The sequence below is a fragment of the Apium graveolens genome, chromosome 10 (genome assembly GCF_009905375.1).
Source record: "Apium graveolens cultivar Ventura chromosome 10, ASM990537v1, whole genome shotgun sequence".
Lineage (NCBI taxonomy): Eukaryota > Viridiplantae > Streptophyta > Magnoliopsida > Apiales > Apiaceae > Apium > Apium graveolens.
Genome location: NC_133656.1, coordinates 232,837,378 through 232,855,225, shown reverse-complemented (window position 1 = coordinate 232,855,225; position 17,848 = coordinate 232,837,378). Strand labels below are relative to the sequence as shown.

At 33.3% G+C, this 17,848-nt stretch overlaps 2 protein-coding genes across 2 annotated transcripts; one reads left to right on the top strand and one right to left on the bottom strand.

Moving 5' to 3' along the window:
* Nucleotides 1-9,084: 9,084 nt before the first annotated feature.
* On the top strand, nt 9,085-13,128 carry LOC141688911 (monocopper oxidase-like protein SKS1). The gene is made up of 9 exons (XM_074493059.1): nt 9,085-9,248; nt 9,848-9,957; nt 10,050-10,320; nt 10,410-10,545; nt 10,739-11,105; nt 11,649-12,014; nt 12,101-12,179; nt 12,384-12,589; nt 12,671-13,128. Exons 1-9 carry the CDS (start codon nt 9,117-9,119, stop codon nt 12,771-12,773), a joined length of 1,770 nt encoding a protein of 589 aa, XP_074349160.1. The 5' UTR covers nt 9,085-9,116; the 3' UTR covers nt 12,774-13,128.
* Nucleotides 13,129-13,346: 218 nt separating this feature from the next.
* LOC141693917 (putative pectinesterase/pectinesterase inhibitor 59) lies at nt 13,347-15,658 on the bottom strand. Its single transcript, XM_074499104.1, has 2 exons — nt 14,699-15,658; nt 13,347-14,055 (listed from the first exon to the last, which is right to left on the bottom strand). Exons 1-2 carry the CDS (start codon nt 15,609-15,611, stop codon nt 13,361-13,363), a joined length of 1,608 nt encoding a protein of 535 aa, XP_074355205.1. The 5' UTR covers nt 15,612-15,658; the 3' UTR covers nt 13,347-13,360.
* Nucleotides 15,659-17,848: the final 2,190 nt, after the last annotated feature.

Genomic DNA, 17,848 nt, shown 5'->3' with positions numbered 1-17,848 from the left:
CCATCTCAGTCTTCTGATAATTCTTCAGGATCTACTCAAGCTTCAGATGAATCTTCTGGCTCTCCAAAGACTCCCGATAGTGTTTCAAATTTGAATTATGTTACTCCTCTGGATAAATCTTCACAAGCGGAAATGAGGCAGTCTCTTTTGAATGAGACAACTCCTATTCATTTCCAGGCAGACAATTCTAATGAGGAAGAAATGAGTAATATTCAACTTCCTAAGTCCTCTAGGACTGTGAAGAATCATCCACCAGATAATCTTCTCACTGATTTAGATCAAGGGATTTCTACTCGAAGCAGGCTTCATAATCTATGTGCATTCTGTGCTTTTGTTGCTGAGTTCGAACCAAAGAATGCTCAAGAAGCAGTTGCAGACGAACACTGGTCTGTTGCAATGCAGGAGGAATTGAACCAGTTCGAGCGGTGTGATGTTTGGGAACTCGTCCCACCTCCTCAGGATGCCAAGATCATTGGAACTCGTTGGGTTTTCAAGAATAAGAAAGATGAAGATGGAAATATCATTCGAAATAAAGCTCGGTTGGTTGCTCAGGGATACAACCAGCAGGAAGGAATCGATTACGACGAGACATATGCTCCAGTAGCTCGTTTAGAAGCTATTCGAATCTTAATGGCCTTTGCAGCTCACAAGAAGTTCAAGCTCTATCAGATGGACGTCAAAAGCGCATTTCTAAATGGCTATCTCAAGGAAGAAGTCTACGTAAAGCAGCCTCCAGGTTTCATTCACGAGAAGTACCCTAACTATGTTTACAAGCTCAAGAAATCTGTCTATGGATTGAGACAGTCTCCTCGCTGTTGGTATGAACGTCTCAGTCAATTTCTTGTGAACAATGGTTTCATTCGCGGTACACTCGATCCAACTCTCTTTATTTTTCATAAACGTGATAACTTTCTTTTAGTACAAGTTTATGTTGATGATATAGTATTTGGATCTTCTAACGAATCTTTGTGTAAGTGGTTTTCTGATTGCATGCATAAGGAATTCGATATGAGTTTGATGGGTGAATTGCAGTACTTTCTAGGTTTGCAAATTAATCAGTCTCATGCAGGAATATTTATTCACCAAGGCAAGTACATAAAGGATTTACTCAAAAGATTTGCACTTGATCATGTCACACCTAAATCAACTCCGATGAGTACTTCAGTTAAGCTTACTAAGGATGAACAAGGTACACTTGTAGATGTCACTAAATTTCGAGGTATGATTGGTTCATTGTTATATTTAACTGCCTCACGACCTGACATTATGTATAGTGTATGCTTGTGTGCTCGTTTTCAATCTCAACCTAAAGAATCTCATTTGAATGCCGTTAAACGTATTTTTAAATATTTGAAAGGTACGAGTGACTTGGGATTATTTTATCCAAGCTCCTCTTCCTTTGACTTAATCGGTTTTTCAGATGCTGACTATGCAGGGTCACAGGTTGATAGAAAAAGCACAAGTGGTGCTTGTGAATTTTTAGGAGATTGTTTAGTTGCATGGCATAGTAAAAAGCAAACTTCAGTAGCTCTCTCTACAGCTGAAGGAGAGTACATTGCAGCTGGAAGTTGCTGTGCTCAAATTTTGTGGATGCAACAAACATTGCAGGATTTTGGTATTTCTTACTCAAATATTCCTATATATTGTGATAATACCTCTGCAATTAATATCTCTAAAAATCCTGTTATGCATTCTCGTACTAAGCATATTGATGTTCGTCACCATTTTCTACGAGATAATGTTTCTAAAGGTAATATTGAGCTTATTTATATTTCTACTGAGAAACAGCGTGCAGATATCTTCACTAAGCCTTTAGCTGAAGATAGATTTTGTAAAATGCGTCGTGAATTAGGTATGTGTTCTCTGTAATTTATTACGTGATTTTATGTAATTTATGTGTTTAAATATGAATTATGTCATAATACTTAAATATATGTTGTGTATTTATTATTTGAATTATTAGGTTCCTGTTTATAAATTTGTGGTTTTTACTTTATGTGTCCGTGTGTTTATGCGTGTATATAGCATTAGATTTTATAAATCTTTTGATTAGACTTTTCATATCCTTGAAACTCGTGCATGTATCATTCATTCAATACATCACTTCTGTTTTTGCACCTCTTCATCTCCTCTTCCATCTCTAACTCTTCAGTTTCTACTTCTTTTTAAACTCTCTTTCTTAATCTTTTCATTTTCTTTTCTCACTCTACTCTCTCATTCTCTCAAAATTCTATCCTAAAATCTTCTTTTCTTCCATGGCTCGCCGTTCGAGATCCACCGCTAACCAAACCCCGACCCCTGCTCCGTCTGGTTCGAAGCGTCGTCGTATGGCCACAGTCGTCTCCGAAGCATCTAGTGAAGCATCTCCTAATTCTTCCGAACGCCATGCAAAGGAAAGCACTACTAAGGCATGGAACAAGTCCATTCTAAAAGAAAGGTTGTGTGATACTGATCTTCTCTCCAGGATTGGCGTATCATCATTGTTTGAAGCTGTTGGGTGTGCTGGGTTATTATCGCCGTCAGATGTAATCTATCCAGATTTGGTGAAGGAGTTCTATGCGAATTTTTCGATTTTGGCCGACAATATTGTGTTCTCTTCGGTGAAAGGAAGTCCAGTTTGTTTTAAGGCGGATTTGCTGGCCAGGCTCACAGGCGTATCCGATCAAGGTCCCTGCCCGTTTACCACTCATCAGGCGTTTGACGAGATTCCTGGATTGCAATATGAGGAACAACTCAAAGCTATTCTCGGTGACAACTTTGTTTCTGTGTCTGTCAAACCATTGGTAACTGATTTAACTCCTATGTGCTTATTATTGTTTAAATTGTTTCATTCGAATGTTTTGCCTCGTAAATCTGGTCGTGATAGAGTCACATTTCAGGATTCTATTCTTCTGTCTGTGTTTGTTAAGAAAACCCCTTGTAATTTGGCTTCATTGATTATTTCCAACATGAATCATTGTGCTAAACATGAATCCATGCATCTTCCATACCCTGCTTTGTTAACAAAGATTTTTCAGTATTTTCGTGTTCCTTTTGAGACTGCTAAATCAGAAAGTTTGAATGTTGTTTTTGACTTGTCTGTTTTAACTGCGAATGGTCTCGTAGTTTCTGAATCAAATGAGTTAGTTTTTGATGATGCCTCTAGGAATGTTGGTGGTATTCCTAAGTCTCCTAATTATGCCTCAGACCCCTTTGATCAGCCTACCAATACTCTTCTTAATTCTCTGTTGATCAAATTAAATGAAAATTCTGTTGCTTTGGCTAATCTTAATCAGCATTTTGCTTCTGTCAAAACTCTTGGATCACTAACTTCTGAAGTTAGTATTCTAAATGCTTCTTTTGAGTTGTTTAGGAAGTATGTTTGTTCATCTTTGGATGATATCAATGCTAAACTCTCTGTATTGCATACTTCTGATGTCAAGTTGTCTAAGACCATAGATTTTGAGTTTGGGACTCTGCAAGAAGGGATGGTTTCCTCTGCTAAGGCATGGGAAAAGGAATTTGTTAAGTTGTTTTTTAAGCTTGGGTCAGAGACTAAGTTTTTATCTCAGCAGTTGTCAGCCATGCAAGACAAGAGCAAGATGTATTGGCACAAGAAAAGAGACTGGATTGGAGATTGTACTCTAGAAGAAATCACTGCTCCTCTGCCACTCCCTGCCATTCCTCCACCTTCAGTTTTTGGTATGACCAGAGAAGAATACAAGGCTAAGATATTTGAATGGCTTCGTGAACGGGACGGGAAGGCACCAGCTCAGGAAGTTTTTGACAAGCTATTTTCAGAGTACGGCTCAGCTCCGGTGTTTCCTTCATCCCAGAACAAGGCTTCTGGTTCAGGAAAAGGCAAAGGCAAAGGCAAAGCTCCAGTTCATGTTGATGACGATTCTGATTGAAGGACCCTTTTATGATGAAGCGGGAGAAATTATGAGATGTTTTTAAGATGTTTGATTGATATTTTTAGACGATGATGGGTTTATGGGTTTATTTGGTTAAGAGTTTATTTTGGTTAAGACTATGTTTCTGAATGGGTGTTTTTGATTCTGAATGGTTGGTTTATGTTTTTGATGGATATTTTTGGATGACTTTGTGATTGACTGATATTCTGGATTTGTGGATTTGTTACAACTGGACATCCTAGTTTAGGGATGGGTTGTTATGTTTTAAGTATTTATTGATTGAGACTGTTTCTTTTATGCATATTGATCTCGTGTCTCATTCAGTCTTTAGTTGTCTCATTATCATATTGATTGCATGTATTATAAACTGCAATATATTCTGTTGAATCTAACTCTGTTTTACAGGCCCTTAGTGTTTTTGATAGGGGGAGCATTTATGCTTTCTTTGTCATCATCATAAAAGGGGGAGAATGTTAATCTACGAGTTTATGATGATATTCAGATTGCAACATATTAGACAGCAGTTTAGAGTCCAGAGTTTGCAGTTTGTTCAGAAGTTCCAGCAGAGGCTATTTCTCAGGATTAGGTTTGTTAGGGTTTTGTGTAAATCTTGTTTATCTGGATAAACCTTATCTCAAACAAACTTACCACCTTATCTTATAAATCAAGTTTAAATCTCTCAAGCCTTATCTTTTTACTTGATTTATCTTTTTCAAACGTACTAACAGATCAGTTTAAAAGTTTCATTCAAATATTTTCAAACAAACTTATCTTCCAACCTTATCTTGTGTTTGAAAATAAATCTGTTAGAACTTTGCTTATAAATACAACTCTTCATTTCAGATTTGCAGCTAACACTTTCACGAGAATCCTTCATCATCTGAAATCATTTTCTTGTTTCATACCCGAGATATTCATATCCAGAAAAACAAGAAACTTAGTTTGAGTTGTAATCAATTTGTTTATTCTTGTAACTGAATAGTGTATTCATATCAACTTTGTGCCGGGTTGTGGCAAGCTTGATTTCAAAGTATAGCAAGGTAGCTAGAAGGCTAAGGAATAGCAGTGGGCTAGGTAGCAAGGTAGCTTGGGAAAGGGTTTCTTTCAGGTGCTATATTTGTAATCAAGGAAAAGATTGTAAGTTCTTTTATTAAAGTTGATATAATACATTCTCTATGCTAGTTGGCATGGGGACTTGGATGTAGGCCATAGAATAGGTGTAGGGGCCGAACCAAGTGAAAACTTCTGGTGTTTTTACTTTTCAGTTTTTCAGCATTCTGCATTTTATTTCTGTTGTTTATTTTCTGCAGTGTAATTGAGACTGTCCCATACCCTGTCTCATTTGTAAAGGGACTGTCCCATTTGCATAAGAGACTGTCCCATTTGCCTTGACAGTTAGAATATTATTTTATCTATCGAGCCATCGAATTTCATTAACAACTTAAAATTAAGAATTATATAGTAATATATGTTTTTGAATTTTATATTCATATATTAAAATTATTAATTCAATTTTAATTTATATTTTAATTTTATTTTAAAAATAATTATAATTTATAAGTTATGATTTACCAAACACATTATCAACTTATAAATAACTTATACTTAAAATTATTCAAACACCTAAATAATTTATAAATTAAAATTTTCATATCACTTATTATCCAAACACCTGAGTCATAACTTTCATTTTTAAGAAATACCAAACGATCCTCAGTAATTGGGAATGGAGTTCGAATATGAGAGTGAAATTTTAATATATGAAATCTTATTCTCATCCTTCTTAATTCAATTATAATGCTATGAAACTTAATTAAGTATCTAATTATATATGTGCGCGACAAAGAAACAATTATCCGCGCAGCGGGGCATTCTCACCTAGTAAAATCATGTTTTTGGGGGCAGATAGGGGCCCATTTCACATTATAGTATTGGCCTATTGGGCCTATTTGTAGATTCCCAGAATTCGACCGTTAGGCGTGATTGTCGTCGCTGTTTCTTTACCGAAAAAAAATACTGATTTGTAAGGTTATAAGTTATATTAGTTAAAAAATAATAATTTAATTTAATAAATTTTTTATACAGAGTAAAATCAATGACAGAGTTGTAATAATTTTTTATACCTATTTTGGCCAGAAATTTATGTACCTTTTAATTTAATAAATTCTGCAAGTACAAAGTTACATTCAAATATTTATAAGAGGAGGGGCGTTAGAAATTAAAAATACAACTATGGCTGCATAATATATATGTGCAATAATCAAAAACTAGAACTTGAAAGTTCGAAGATGACAGCTTACCAATTACTACTAATGTACTCAATCAGGCAAACATTTCAACCTCCAAATCTTTATAAGCAAAGATTTCACAACTATTTGGTTGTCAACGCCTTTACCTAACTTGAACGTTGTAATCAATCATTGTCAGATATTAATTGTCCTGAATTATATTTTTTTAAAGATAAATACACTTTGCACCCTCAAACAAAATTGAAAAAAATAATTTTGTAACAGAACTTTCGGAAATACAACTTGCACCAGTTAACTTCAACTTACTAATTCAGTATGCACCCTTTTACATATTATAATTAAAATAATAAGGGGTAAAAATGGAACTTTATTTTAAAATGTAAATAAATTTTAGTTGGAATTTCAAAAATAAGTTAAAATATTTATAAAAATGATTTCTTGTATATTAAATATTAATATTGATCAGAATATTTTCATTAAATGCACTTCAAAATCATACGACGTCAAAGACTTTAAAATGAAATAATTACATTAAATTAAATATATATAAAATATTTATAAAAAAAAATATTTTGAATTTAATTTTGGTAGAATTATATAATTTCTGGCATTAATAATATTACTAAAATTCAAAACTCAACTATATAATATTATTCAAAAAATTTATAGATATTATTTTATAGTTATAATAATAAATTCAATTTTTAATATAATCTAAAAAATAAAAAAAAATAGTTTAGATAATATTTTACTGAAATTCTCATTCTACCACTTACTTTTTTAATAATAACCGTAGAAGGGTGCTTTCTGAATTGGCAGGTTGAAGTTGAGGGGTGCAAACTGAGTTTTCAATACTATTGATACACATTTGTTTTTGAAATAAAATAAGAGGGTGCAAAGTGCAATTTTCTCTTTTTTTAACAAATCTTCTAATGTCAAAATTAGAAACATAATTGAGAAAAAAACACTAAATTTTTTAAATTGGTTCCCAAAACCGGAGATAAATGCAACATGTTAAGACTTGATTAGTTATAATTAAATTAATGATAACAGATTTGTGCATTTAAATTAAATTAATCTAGTCGATAAAAATATTCTAAATCATGATATTTACAATGTCACGTTATTCGCAACAAATTTTACATTACTTAATTAGTTGTTTTATTGAGTTACCATAACATAATTGGTTATTTTTTTGCAATTATACATGATATGATATGAATCGCATAAATAAAAGTATCACATGTCATTTTTATCTTCTAAATCAATCTAGTAACTTTTTTTGAGTACGCAACTTCATTAAGATTTTTTTGGTTTTGTATGAATTACCTTTTATATATTTATTGTATATATTTAATGAGGATTATAAAACTTTTTTGGCCAAAATATAATGTTTGTATGGGACATTGCTTTTCCTGCAATCACTTTATGAAAATAGAGTTTTATAGTATTTTATGAATTTAATGCGTAAAATAATTGTATTGTTTCTTACTACAATTTTTTAAAAACTAACTAAAACTCCAGTCAGGATTTTGTTGATAAATCAACTCTATCTCAATCATGGTTGCAGTAAAAAATAGACCAAAATCATTTAATAAGGAAATTGTTAAGCATCCAAATTTATTAATGGATAAATTTTCCTCTAATAAGATGATACCTCGCATGAAAATATTTGTCCAAAATCTTGTCGGAAAATATTTCGGAAACCGATTTTATACATTTACTACTTTCTCTGTCCCAATAAATTCTTAACATTTAAAATGTATTGTTCGACACGAATTTTAATACTCTTATCTGATATAATTATATAAATTATTTTAAAAACTTTTTTGCTGGAATAAAAGTTAAATGTTCAAATTTTTATTAATAAAAAATTTTAAAAATAACTTATGAAATATAGTAAATAAGAGTTTTAAAATATGTCTCGAACTCTCAATTTCAAATGTTAAGAACCGACGATGGAAGTATATGATTAGACCTGACAATACTGGTATACGACACGTGAACACAGTAAGAAACGACACGAATAATTAGTGTTTGAGTTCGAAAATTTGGTACACGAACACGAAAGTACATGAACACGAAAAAATACGAATATAATTAGTGTTGGGTTTGTGTTTCCGATATAAGTACACGACACAGAACGAAAGTACACGGAATAAATAAATAATTAAAATTTAATAAAAATATAATATACATATATATGCTAAATACCAAATGTGAATTTTATCTATTTCAAAATAACATATATATAATTGTAAATATTAAAATATATTTTATTGTTCCTTGATTACGTGGGTGCACACTTCACCATTTAATTATCTATTGCATTTTCTAACAATTAATATTTTTCGTATATAATTCGTGTACTTTAGTGTACTAAAGCGGGTAAACATGAATATATTGGTTCCGGGTCAGTGTCACCAAATTGATATACGAATGCGAATCTGGGTCGGATTTGAATTTAAGATTTTGTGCACGAAAACACGAAAGTAGACGTAACGTTGCCGGTTTTATATATGATATGACCAGATTTACTTTCAATCTTTCGTAAGTTAAAATTTTCAAGTCTCCATGATTATTACTCCCTCCGTCCCAAATTGTTTTTCCCAATTTAATCTTTTTACGGTTCATTTAAGCGATTTACTAATAATTTACGTTTAATCTATAAAATCAAACATAGTCGTAAGTGATTTTGTTGGATTCGTATTTATGAGTATTTTAATAAAATGAAATTTTTATATTTAATACTAATACAAAATTAAATATATTAACAATCAAAAGTATGCATTGACAAACGTGTTTAACACAAAGAGAAAACATTTTTAGAGAAAAGAAATACAAACAACAAACTGTAACCGGCTTAACAGGTAACCGGTAACTTTCTTACAAACATGGCCGTTTTAGTAAAACCCCCACTTTCCCATTTAAAACTCCACAAGTTCCGCTTCAGACAAGGAGGCTTTGAACTTCAATGGAGCATTCTGTATTTAGTTTAGTTCTCATTTGTTTGCTGTTTGGTCTTTGTTTTAGTGATGATGCTTCCAAGTACTTTAATATGGAACTCTCTTACATCACTGCTTCTCCTCTTGGTGTTCCTCAACAGGTTCTTTATTTTTACTTTTTAAACTTGTTAACTTATCTTTTATTGTTATACACACATTTTATGATTATGTTTGTTATTTATGAACTTGGGTTTCAAGTTATTTGAATGTAGCCTAAATGGAAACATTGGTTAGTAGTTTTAATGGTGTGTGTGTGTATATATATATACTATTTAAATCTGGATCCAACAAGTTGTTAATTGAATGTGGTTTACTGTTTCTACTTCATTAAGCATTATTTATACATTAAATGAATTTTGGGAGAGTTGTGTTTTGAATCTATTGTTAAGAGTCTACTTGGTATTGGTTAGGTCATGGGTTGGATTTTATTTTTATGAAGAATTAGAATCTTTGTGCACTGTGTGCAATTTTGCGGATTTCTCTTGAAATGATTGGTGGAATTGAGGTTCTGTGGTTTTTTCATGTACTTGTTATTTTGCAATGCTCTAGTATTGCCTTAACTTTGTTAATATATTGGTTAAGCTAGAGATGTTTTTTGTTTGATGTAATGTAGGTTAGAGATTTGCTAATAAAGTAATTTGGGTTGTGAATTGCCAATTTTTGGGTTATACTTAGATATTATGTACTATTTTTGGTGCAGGTTATAGCGGTTAATGGAAAGTTTCCAGGTCCTACTTTCAATGTAACTACTAATGAAAATGTCATTGTGAATGTGAGAAACAAATTGAATGAGAATGCGCTTGTAACTTGGTAGGTTGTGTTTTGTTACTCTAGAAATGATTTAAGGTTTTCGTTTCAAGAATGTATTTTGAGGGTGCAAGTATTCTGTTTTGGTGTTTTAGGCCTGGAGTTCAAATGCGTCGTATTTCTTGGCAAGATGGGGTTCTTGGCACTAACTGTCCCATTCGACCAGGGTGGAACTGGACCTTTGAGTTTCAGGTCAAGGATCAGATTGGTAGCTTCTTTTACTTTCCGTCGCTCAACTTTCAGAGGGCATCAGGTGGTTTTGGTTCTTTCATCATTACTAATCGGAAAGTTATACCGCTGCCATTTAATATGCCTGACGGGGATATAGTGATTCTCATCGGTGACTGGTATACCAAAAGCCATTCGGTTAGTTATTGCTATTGATTTATATGTTTTATGGGTATATCATTTTCGTATTAGTTGTATTGTGTTAAATATTTTTTTTTTCAATATAGGCTCTGAGGACATCCCTTGACTCGGGCAAGGACCTGGGAATGCCAGATGGTGTCCTGATTAATGGCAAGGGACCTTATCAGTACAATGCGAGTGTACCAAATGGCATTGACTATGAAACAATTAATGTTGATCAAGGTAATACTAAAGCTGTCCTCAACAATGCAAGTATTACACGACTACACGAGTAATTAAGCCTAATGGCTTTAAAGTATATTCATGATTAGCAAACATGTTATAGAGCAAGCTGAACTTGTATTAGATAATATTTCAGTCTATTGGATATTCTTAAAGCCTTTGTAACAATAATTGATGTCTTTGCATTGTACAGGAAAAACCTACCGAATTCGTGTGCACAATGTTGGTGTTTCAACATGTCTGAACTTTCGTATTCAGAGCCACATTATGCTATTAGCAGAGACTGAGGGCTATTATACGCAACAAAGTAATTATACTAGTTTAGACATCCATGTTGGACAATCTTATTCTTTTCTGGTTACTATGGATCAGAATGCAAGTAGTGACTACTATATTGTAGCAAGTCCTAGATTTGTGAATGAATCAATTTGGCAGAGAGTTACCGGTGTTGCTATCTTGCATTATTCCAATTCTAAAGGAAAGGCAACAGGTCCTCTTCCTGATCCTCCTAATGATGCTTATGACACATCATATGCAGTGAACCAAGCAATGTCCATCAGGTTTGCTCACCCCCTCTTTGTTTTTCTGGTTCAAGTTTTCATATCTATGTTATATGTACTATAAATAGCTGTTGTTTACATAATTCAGACATGGCGCAAACTTTCATATTGTAACATGTAAGAAATTCTCGTATAATCATGTATACATATCTATACCAATATATGTATATACATAATGTAAATTATGTATATATAAATTTATAGTATATATGATTTTAGATCACGCACAAGGGTTGCGAACTTGTTGATTTTGAACAGATATGATGACAATTTTTAGTTACAGTTGTATAGTCACGCTGGTAAAGATTAAATTTAGAATGACTTGTGTTACAGCAATTTGGCTGCTATGAGTTTTCTAGTTGAGAATGAATTGTTATTTTAATATTTCTGAAGGTAACAATCGATGTTGGCATTGTGATAACACCTCACAATATGAACTTAATTTGGGTTGATACAGAAGTGAATTTCTTGCATAATTTTGAATTTATTTGACTGCCAGAGGTCTCATCCTTGCTTGATGTGTAAACTTATCCTATTGCTCAGGCAGAATGTCTCAGCAAGTGGTGCTCGTCCTAACCCACAGGGGTCTTTTCATTATGGTCAAATCCAAGTGACCGAGACAATTGTCTTAAAGAGTGTGCCACCGGCGATGATTGATGGAAAACTAAGAGCTACACTAAATGGCATTTCATTCGTCAATCCTGATACTCCAATTAGGCTTGCGGACAAGTTCAATGTCAAGGGGTCTTATATGCTTGACTTCCCAATTAGCCCACTCAATAGACCACCTCGAGTGGACAGATCTGTCATCAATGCTACATACAAAGGATTTATAGAGATAGTACTGCAAAACAATGATACGGTAGTTCAGAGCTTTCACATGGACGGCTATTCATTTTTTGTAGTTGGGTAAGTTTCCTTGATGTGTACAACCATGTCTATTTAAAACAATTCAGTATACTGTTTATCTTGATATATACATCTGAATGGTGTAGGATTGCTTATGGGGAATGGACGCAAAATAGCCAGGGTTCGTACAATAAATATGATGCTATAGCTCGCTCGACCACACAGGTTTGATTTAAATACCTTGTATTTAATGTTCTTGTAGTAAAAAATTACATCTTGTGAAACTTTCTTAGGCTCTCGCTTTGATTTCTACATCTTCAAAGTAGTTGGACTTGTTTGCTCCCCTAATTTCTAACTTTCCCTGCTGCTTGTACTAAATAATAATTAAATGTGAATTAATGTCTTTTTCTGATGTTTTATTGTGCAAAGGTACTTCCCGGAGGATGGACAGCGATTTATGTATCCCTAGATAATGTCGGAGTATGGAACCTTAGAGCTGAAAATCTAGACAGATGGTATTTAGGACAAGAAACATATATGAGAGTAATCAATTCTGAACCTGATCCTAGCAACAAAACAGAATTCCCTATGCCTGATAATGTTCTTTTTTGTGGCGCTCTTTCGCACATGCAAAAGTACGATTTTCTCTCTCTCTAAAATCCATTGCTATCAAATAAGTGGAAACTCATATTTTTTTTTGCTGTATTCCTTTTTAGGCAACAGCATCCTTCTTCAGCAGCATCAATCATCTATGAAAGATCAAAACTGTATTACTCGCTTCTCATGACATTATCTGCCATTATATCCACATGGCTATGATCTTCATCCAGCAAATGGCTAGGCATTTTTTGCACATGTTAGGCCGTAACGATGAGCTTCTTTCATTTCAAAAGTCAATCCAGTGGAGAAAGGTATAATTGTATTAAAGATTGTCTAAATTAACCTAGTAAACACACCCTCCCCCCAAAAAAAAGAAAAGAAAAGGTAGTATGTTGATTATTTAGTTTTGTATCTTATCTAGTAGACATTTTGCAATTTTACTTGATTGATTAAAGTACAGAGTGATGCCAATCATCTACTCAATTTACCAGTTTCAGTTGGCATGCTATCTTGTATCTTTGTATCTTTCAATTAGTGAGGAATGGAAGTATCCAGATCTGGTGTATGTATGATAGTTTAGAATTTCATACTTCTTTACTAGAGTTATAGGATGATTTAGTCCCAGGTTCAACAATAATAGATAAAGCCAAGTAGAGTAGTACCTGATTAGATAAGCTGATAAGGTGTAATAAAAATCGATATGATTTTCATTTCTATTATCAATGTGTTAGAATATAATGTACATAATAAATGAACAAATAAATCAAATCAATCTTAAGAATATACGGCACACAATCGAGATCTGATCATAGCCCTAAGATAAATGGCACCCCTGTCGAATATAACCAGGCCCGACCAGATATAAGCTTAGCGGCTGTGAACTTAGATGCCTCATCTGCATCAGTGATAATATGGTACCCAGCCCACTTGACCCTGTTATCAGTTGCAGCTGCTGGTCCGAAATTCTTATATTCTCCGTAGTACAAAGTATCCCAGGCGAAATCTGACTCTAGCCATGCTAACCACCCATCTGGATGTACTAGGGTGTCAATGTAGGAATTCATCACAACTGTTCGTGAGTATTGCTGCCACGGACGTCCTAGGTATGTTCTAAACTCGTTCAGTAATGGTTTAAGGTCTGGTGCAGCCATGATTCGTGAGTTATGAATAGAAATGCCGGTGTTTTGGTAAGGATCAGCGCGACCTTGAGCTGTCACGACATTTGCTTGTCCGTGTAATGGTTTTCTTACGTAGATATTGCAGTTCTGGAAAACAACAGCTGCATTTCCGAAAATGAAGTCTACGGTACCATATATGTAGCATGATTTGTAGAATTGACGTTGTGCTAGAACGAATAGAGTGTCTTGGTATCCCTCGAAAGAGCAAGCGTAATATACAGAAAGATCAGATGAAGATCTGAGAGCAACCGCCTGTCCCTTCTGTGGTCCGGCAGTGTTACGGAATGTAATTCCTCGAGCAATAAAACCAACTCCGTCGATCCCTGTGCAATATAAAAAACAAGTATGTTAAATACAAAATTAGGAATCAATTGTTGAGGTTCTTAGAACAGAAACAGAGTATCAAGGACCTTTGCGATCTAAAAGTATCTTCCTCGCTATTTTTACGGGAGACTAAAGTTTTATAACATAATAATATTTTACAGTGACAAAATTGAAATTTCTTAGGAAAACGTTTGGAAACTTACATTTCATTTCAAATGAGGGATTTCAAATGACAGGATTTGAGTTGTCATTTCAAATTCTCATGTTATAAACATGAGAATTTCAAATATAAATTACCAAAGAGCTTATTTGTTCAAATTCAGAATTTCAAATGAAATCCAGTTTTCCAAACGGGCAGCATTAAATTTTCCGAGAATTGTATATTTTATTTTTAATGTTTTTTCTCCCTTGGATTTACTCATAATATTTTAATTACGCCGCCGTGAGTAACGTTTTAAAACTTGCTTCGAAAGCTACATTTGTGCAAGTAACACTTGGAAGAGGAACAGAATTATTGTTTACTTATACATAATCTTCAATCTTTGGCAAAGTTCACGTGTAGAAAATTTTATAACAAATTATGAAGTTTACGAGTAGAAAATGAACGATAAGAAATTATCAGGAGCGAACGAGTTAGTTTACCTGCAGTTGCAGAACTGTAAGTTGTGAATCCTGCAACTACACTTCGGCTCCCAGTAATTATGGTGTACCTTAATCCCTCTCCAACCAACATTATCTTGCTCAAAGTATTCGGTATCGCGATATTTTCCCTATAAACGCCTCTTTTCACATAAATTATGTACCTTCCAGTTCCGTTCTTCACTTTTGCTGCATATTTTATAGCTGATTGGATTGACTTGAACTTCCCTGACCCGTCTTTCGCCACAATAATGTTCGCCCTTTTAGCCCACGATGTCTTTGTTTGCAACAGCTTTCGATCTTTCCTGGTAACCCAACTCGGGAAATCTCTGTCTTTATCAGAATCTTGTTGTTTCTCGTCTATAGAAAGAGCTCCATTGATTGCCAAACTGTTGCTTATCAATTCGGAGACATTGTTTGAAACAAGAGGAGCTATGAATTTGGTAACGTTTAGCTCCACAGAACCAGTCCGACAAATTTCAATATTTGTTAATGCAGCACTTAGCCAAGTCTGAGCATCAAAGTGGAAAGAATTACTTGTTTTGATCTTTAAGGCTTCTAGAGTTTGATTGAGTTGGTAAATTGTGTGCTGAAATAATGTGTTGCAATCAAGCCAAGCTAACTTTCTTCTTTTGCTATGACACTGATTTGCCAGATTCTCGGTGCAACTCTGCTCTTGTAAAGCCTTTTCGAGAGCCACTTGAACCATCATTCTTCTAAAATCAATACTATTATTAGGTATAAAGTACTTCTGATCTTGGCTCAAGAAATACTTGCATGGCTCCGGATGAGGTGTGGTCTCACACCACGAGTTGATGCCGCCTTTTGATTCATCGCCTTCAGGCAGGCCTTCCGAAAAGGTTATGCAGAATAAGTACAAGTACACGGAAGATAATATCATGATCTTAGTAGCCATAATCGAAGAATAAGTAGGTATAAGCACTGTTTTTTGTGTTCTCTTGGTTTTTTCTTTGTATTTTTTCTGGGGAAATAGATTGGTATTAAAGAGTATCTGAACAATCTTCTAGGGTTTGTCCTTTTATAAACAAATGTGGATGAATAGATAAACAAATTGAGTTGACAGTTGGCTTGTTTAAAATGTGAGAAATTGTGCGCCAAGAAATTTAAAACTGAAGTTACAGAGTTATTCAAACCAATGTTCTTTACTTGAAAATTACGCTATAAGATCCTTGTTATGCGGATCACTGTGTTTACACAGAAAAGATTGATCAGAAACAGAGGATGAAGATGCTTTCGGGGTTTAATGCTGACCAGATGCCTGGTGTTTCGAGCTTTAACTTGCTATAGATTGCGTTTGTGCCGTCTGTGTTAATGTGCAGAACAATTCATCACTATTGTTTACTTCAATTTCAATTGTTTACATACATTTTACATTACTAACTTGGGGAATGTCTATTTGCTTCTAATTTACATCAACCTTGGTCATGAAAGTTGATATCCAAGTTACACTAGTTGATCTGATCAACATTTTACTGTCTGAAAGGAAGTAAATGAGCAACGTATTTGAATCCATTTCGATGAATACGATCATACACGTACACGACTCTGCTAAATTTATTGTGCATCCACGAATAACATATGTTAAACTAGTTCTTTTACACAAATAAGACACGAGGGTGGTGTAAATTATAAAAGCGAGGGAATCACAGACATACACGACTCTGCTAAAAATAACAGATTATAAAGGCAGAGACATAACTGACTCTGCTTAAAAATCGAATCATATCCTTTATCGTGTAATTAAGAAGGCACGCGGACGGTACAAATTATAAAGTTGAGCATGACTTATCAATATCATTAGTTACTGTCCCATTGATCTTACAATAGTAGGATTAGTTTTCAGCCTGTATAACAAGTTACAAGTCACGCGTACATTTGTTCCATTCTGTTCTTCATCACATTCCACTCAACTGTTCAGGTAGAGTTTAACGCTTTAAACATCTAATTACGCTAAACTCTATCTTTGATGCAAGCTGGTTTTGTTTAATTACTTGACTAATATCTGGAACATATATTAATCATTGATCATATCCTGATTATGATTAGTGATTCATCGTGTTTGAGTAAATCTGTAAATAGTGTACAATTCAAGAAACAGTATCCCTCGAGTAATTAACGGAAGACTCTGGCTAATATTTTCAGCCGCAAATCTTTGGCTTGAATCATACTGCTTGGATTAAAAAAACTTTCACAATTATGTTCAAAATTCAATGTTTTGCCCCAAACTAGCGTCAACGGCAGAGAAATAGAAATTTAAAAAGGATATGAACCGAAAAGTAATCAGCATCAACAAATTAAGCTAACAAATGAAGGCAATGTAATTGTACTCCCTCGGTCTATTTGATTTTTCACTGTATTGATTTGACTATTAGTTATACTAGCTTAAATCCCGTGCATAACACCGGTTCTGCTATTATATAAAATTATAAAATATTATATAAATATACAATAATTATAAATTTATAATAAAAATAATAGCATAACATGTGATCGTAGTTTAGTAAGATAAATAGACTATGTCCGGTAATTTAAGAATTTATTTGTTTAGCGGATATATACCACTATTTATTTATTTTTCAATAATATGATAAGTTGTGGTTGTAGTTTAATAGTATAAGTATTCTAAGTCTAGTAGTTTAACAATTTAATAGTTGAGCGGATATATAACACTATTTTTTTTTAATAAATAAAATTAGGGGATAATCGTTGAACCAAATTATATCTCATTCCGATTATTATAGTATAGTATATATATAACTTTTTTATATTTTAATTTTCTAAAAGATATTATACATTTTAACACACCCAAACCAAACATTTTATCACCGTTGGTACAATTATATATAACTATCAAATCAAATTGCTAATAACAACAATTTATTTGTGCGGTGATATTTAGCTAAGTTATTGGTCATCATGGCATAACTAGACTTTTTTTAGTAAAGTATTATTTATTATATTATATTAAATTAAAATCCGTGCGATGCACAGATGCATAATTTATTTTAATATTATATAATCTTTTAAACAAACATATTTTGAATTTAATTTTTAAAATTTTTTCATTAATTTTTTTATTTATACATTTTTAAGTGATATGATTTCGTGATAATTATATTAATACACATATAT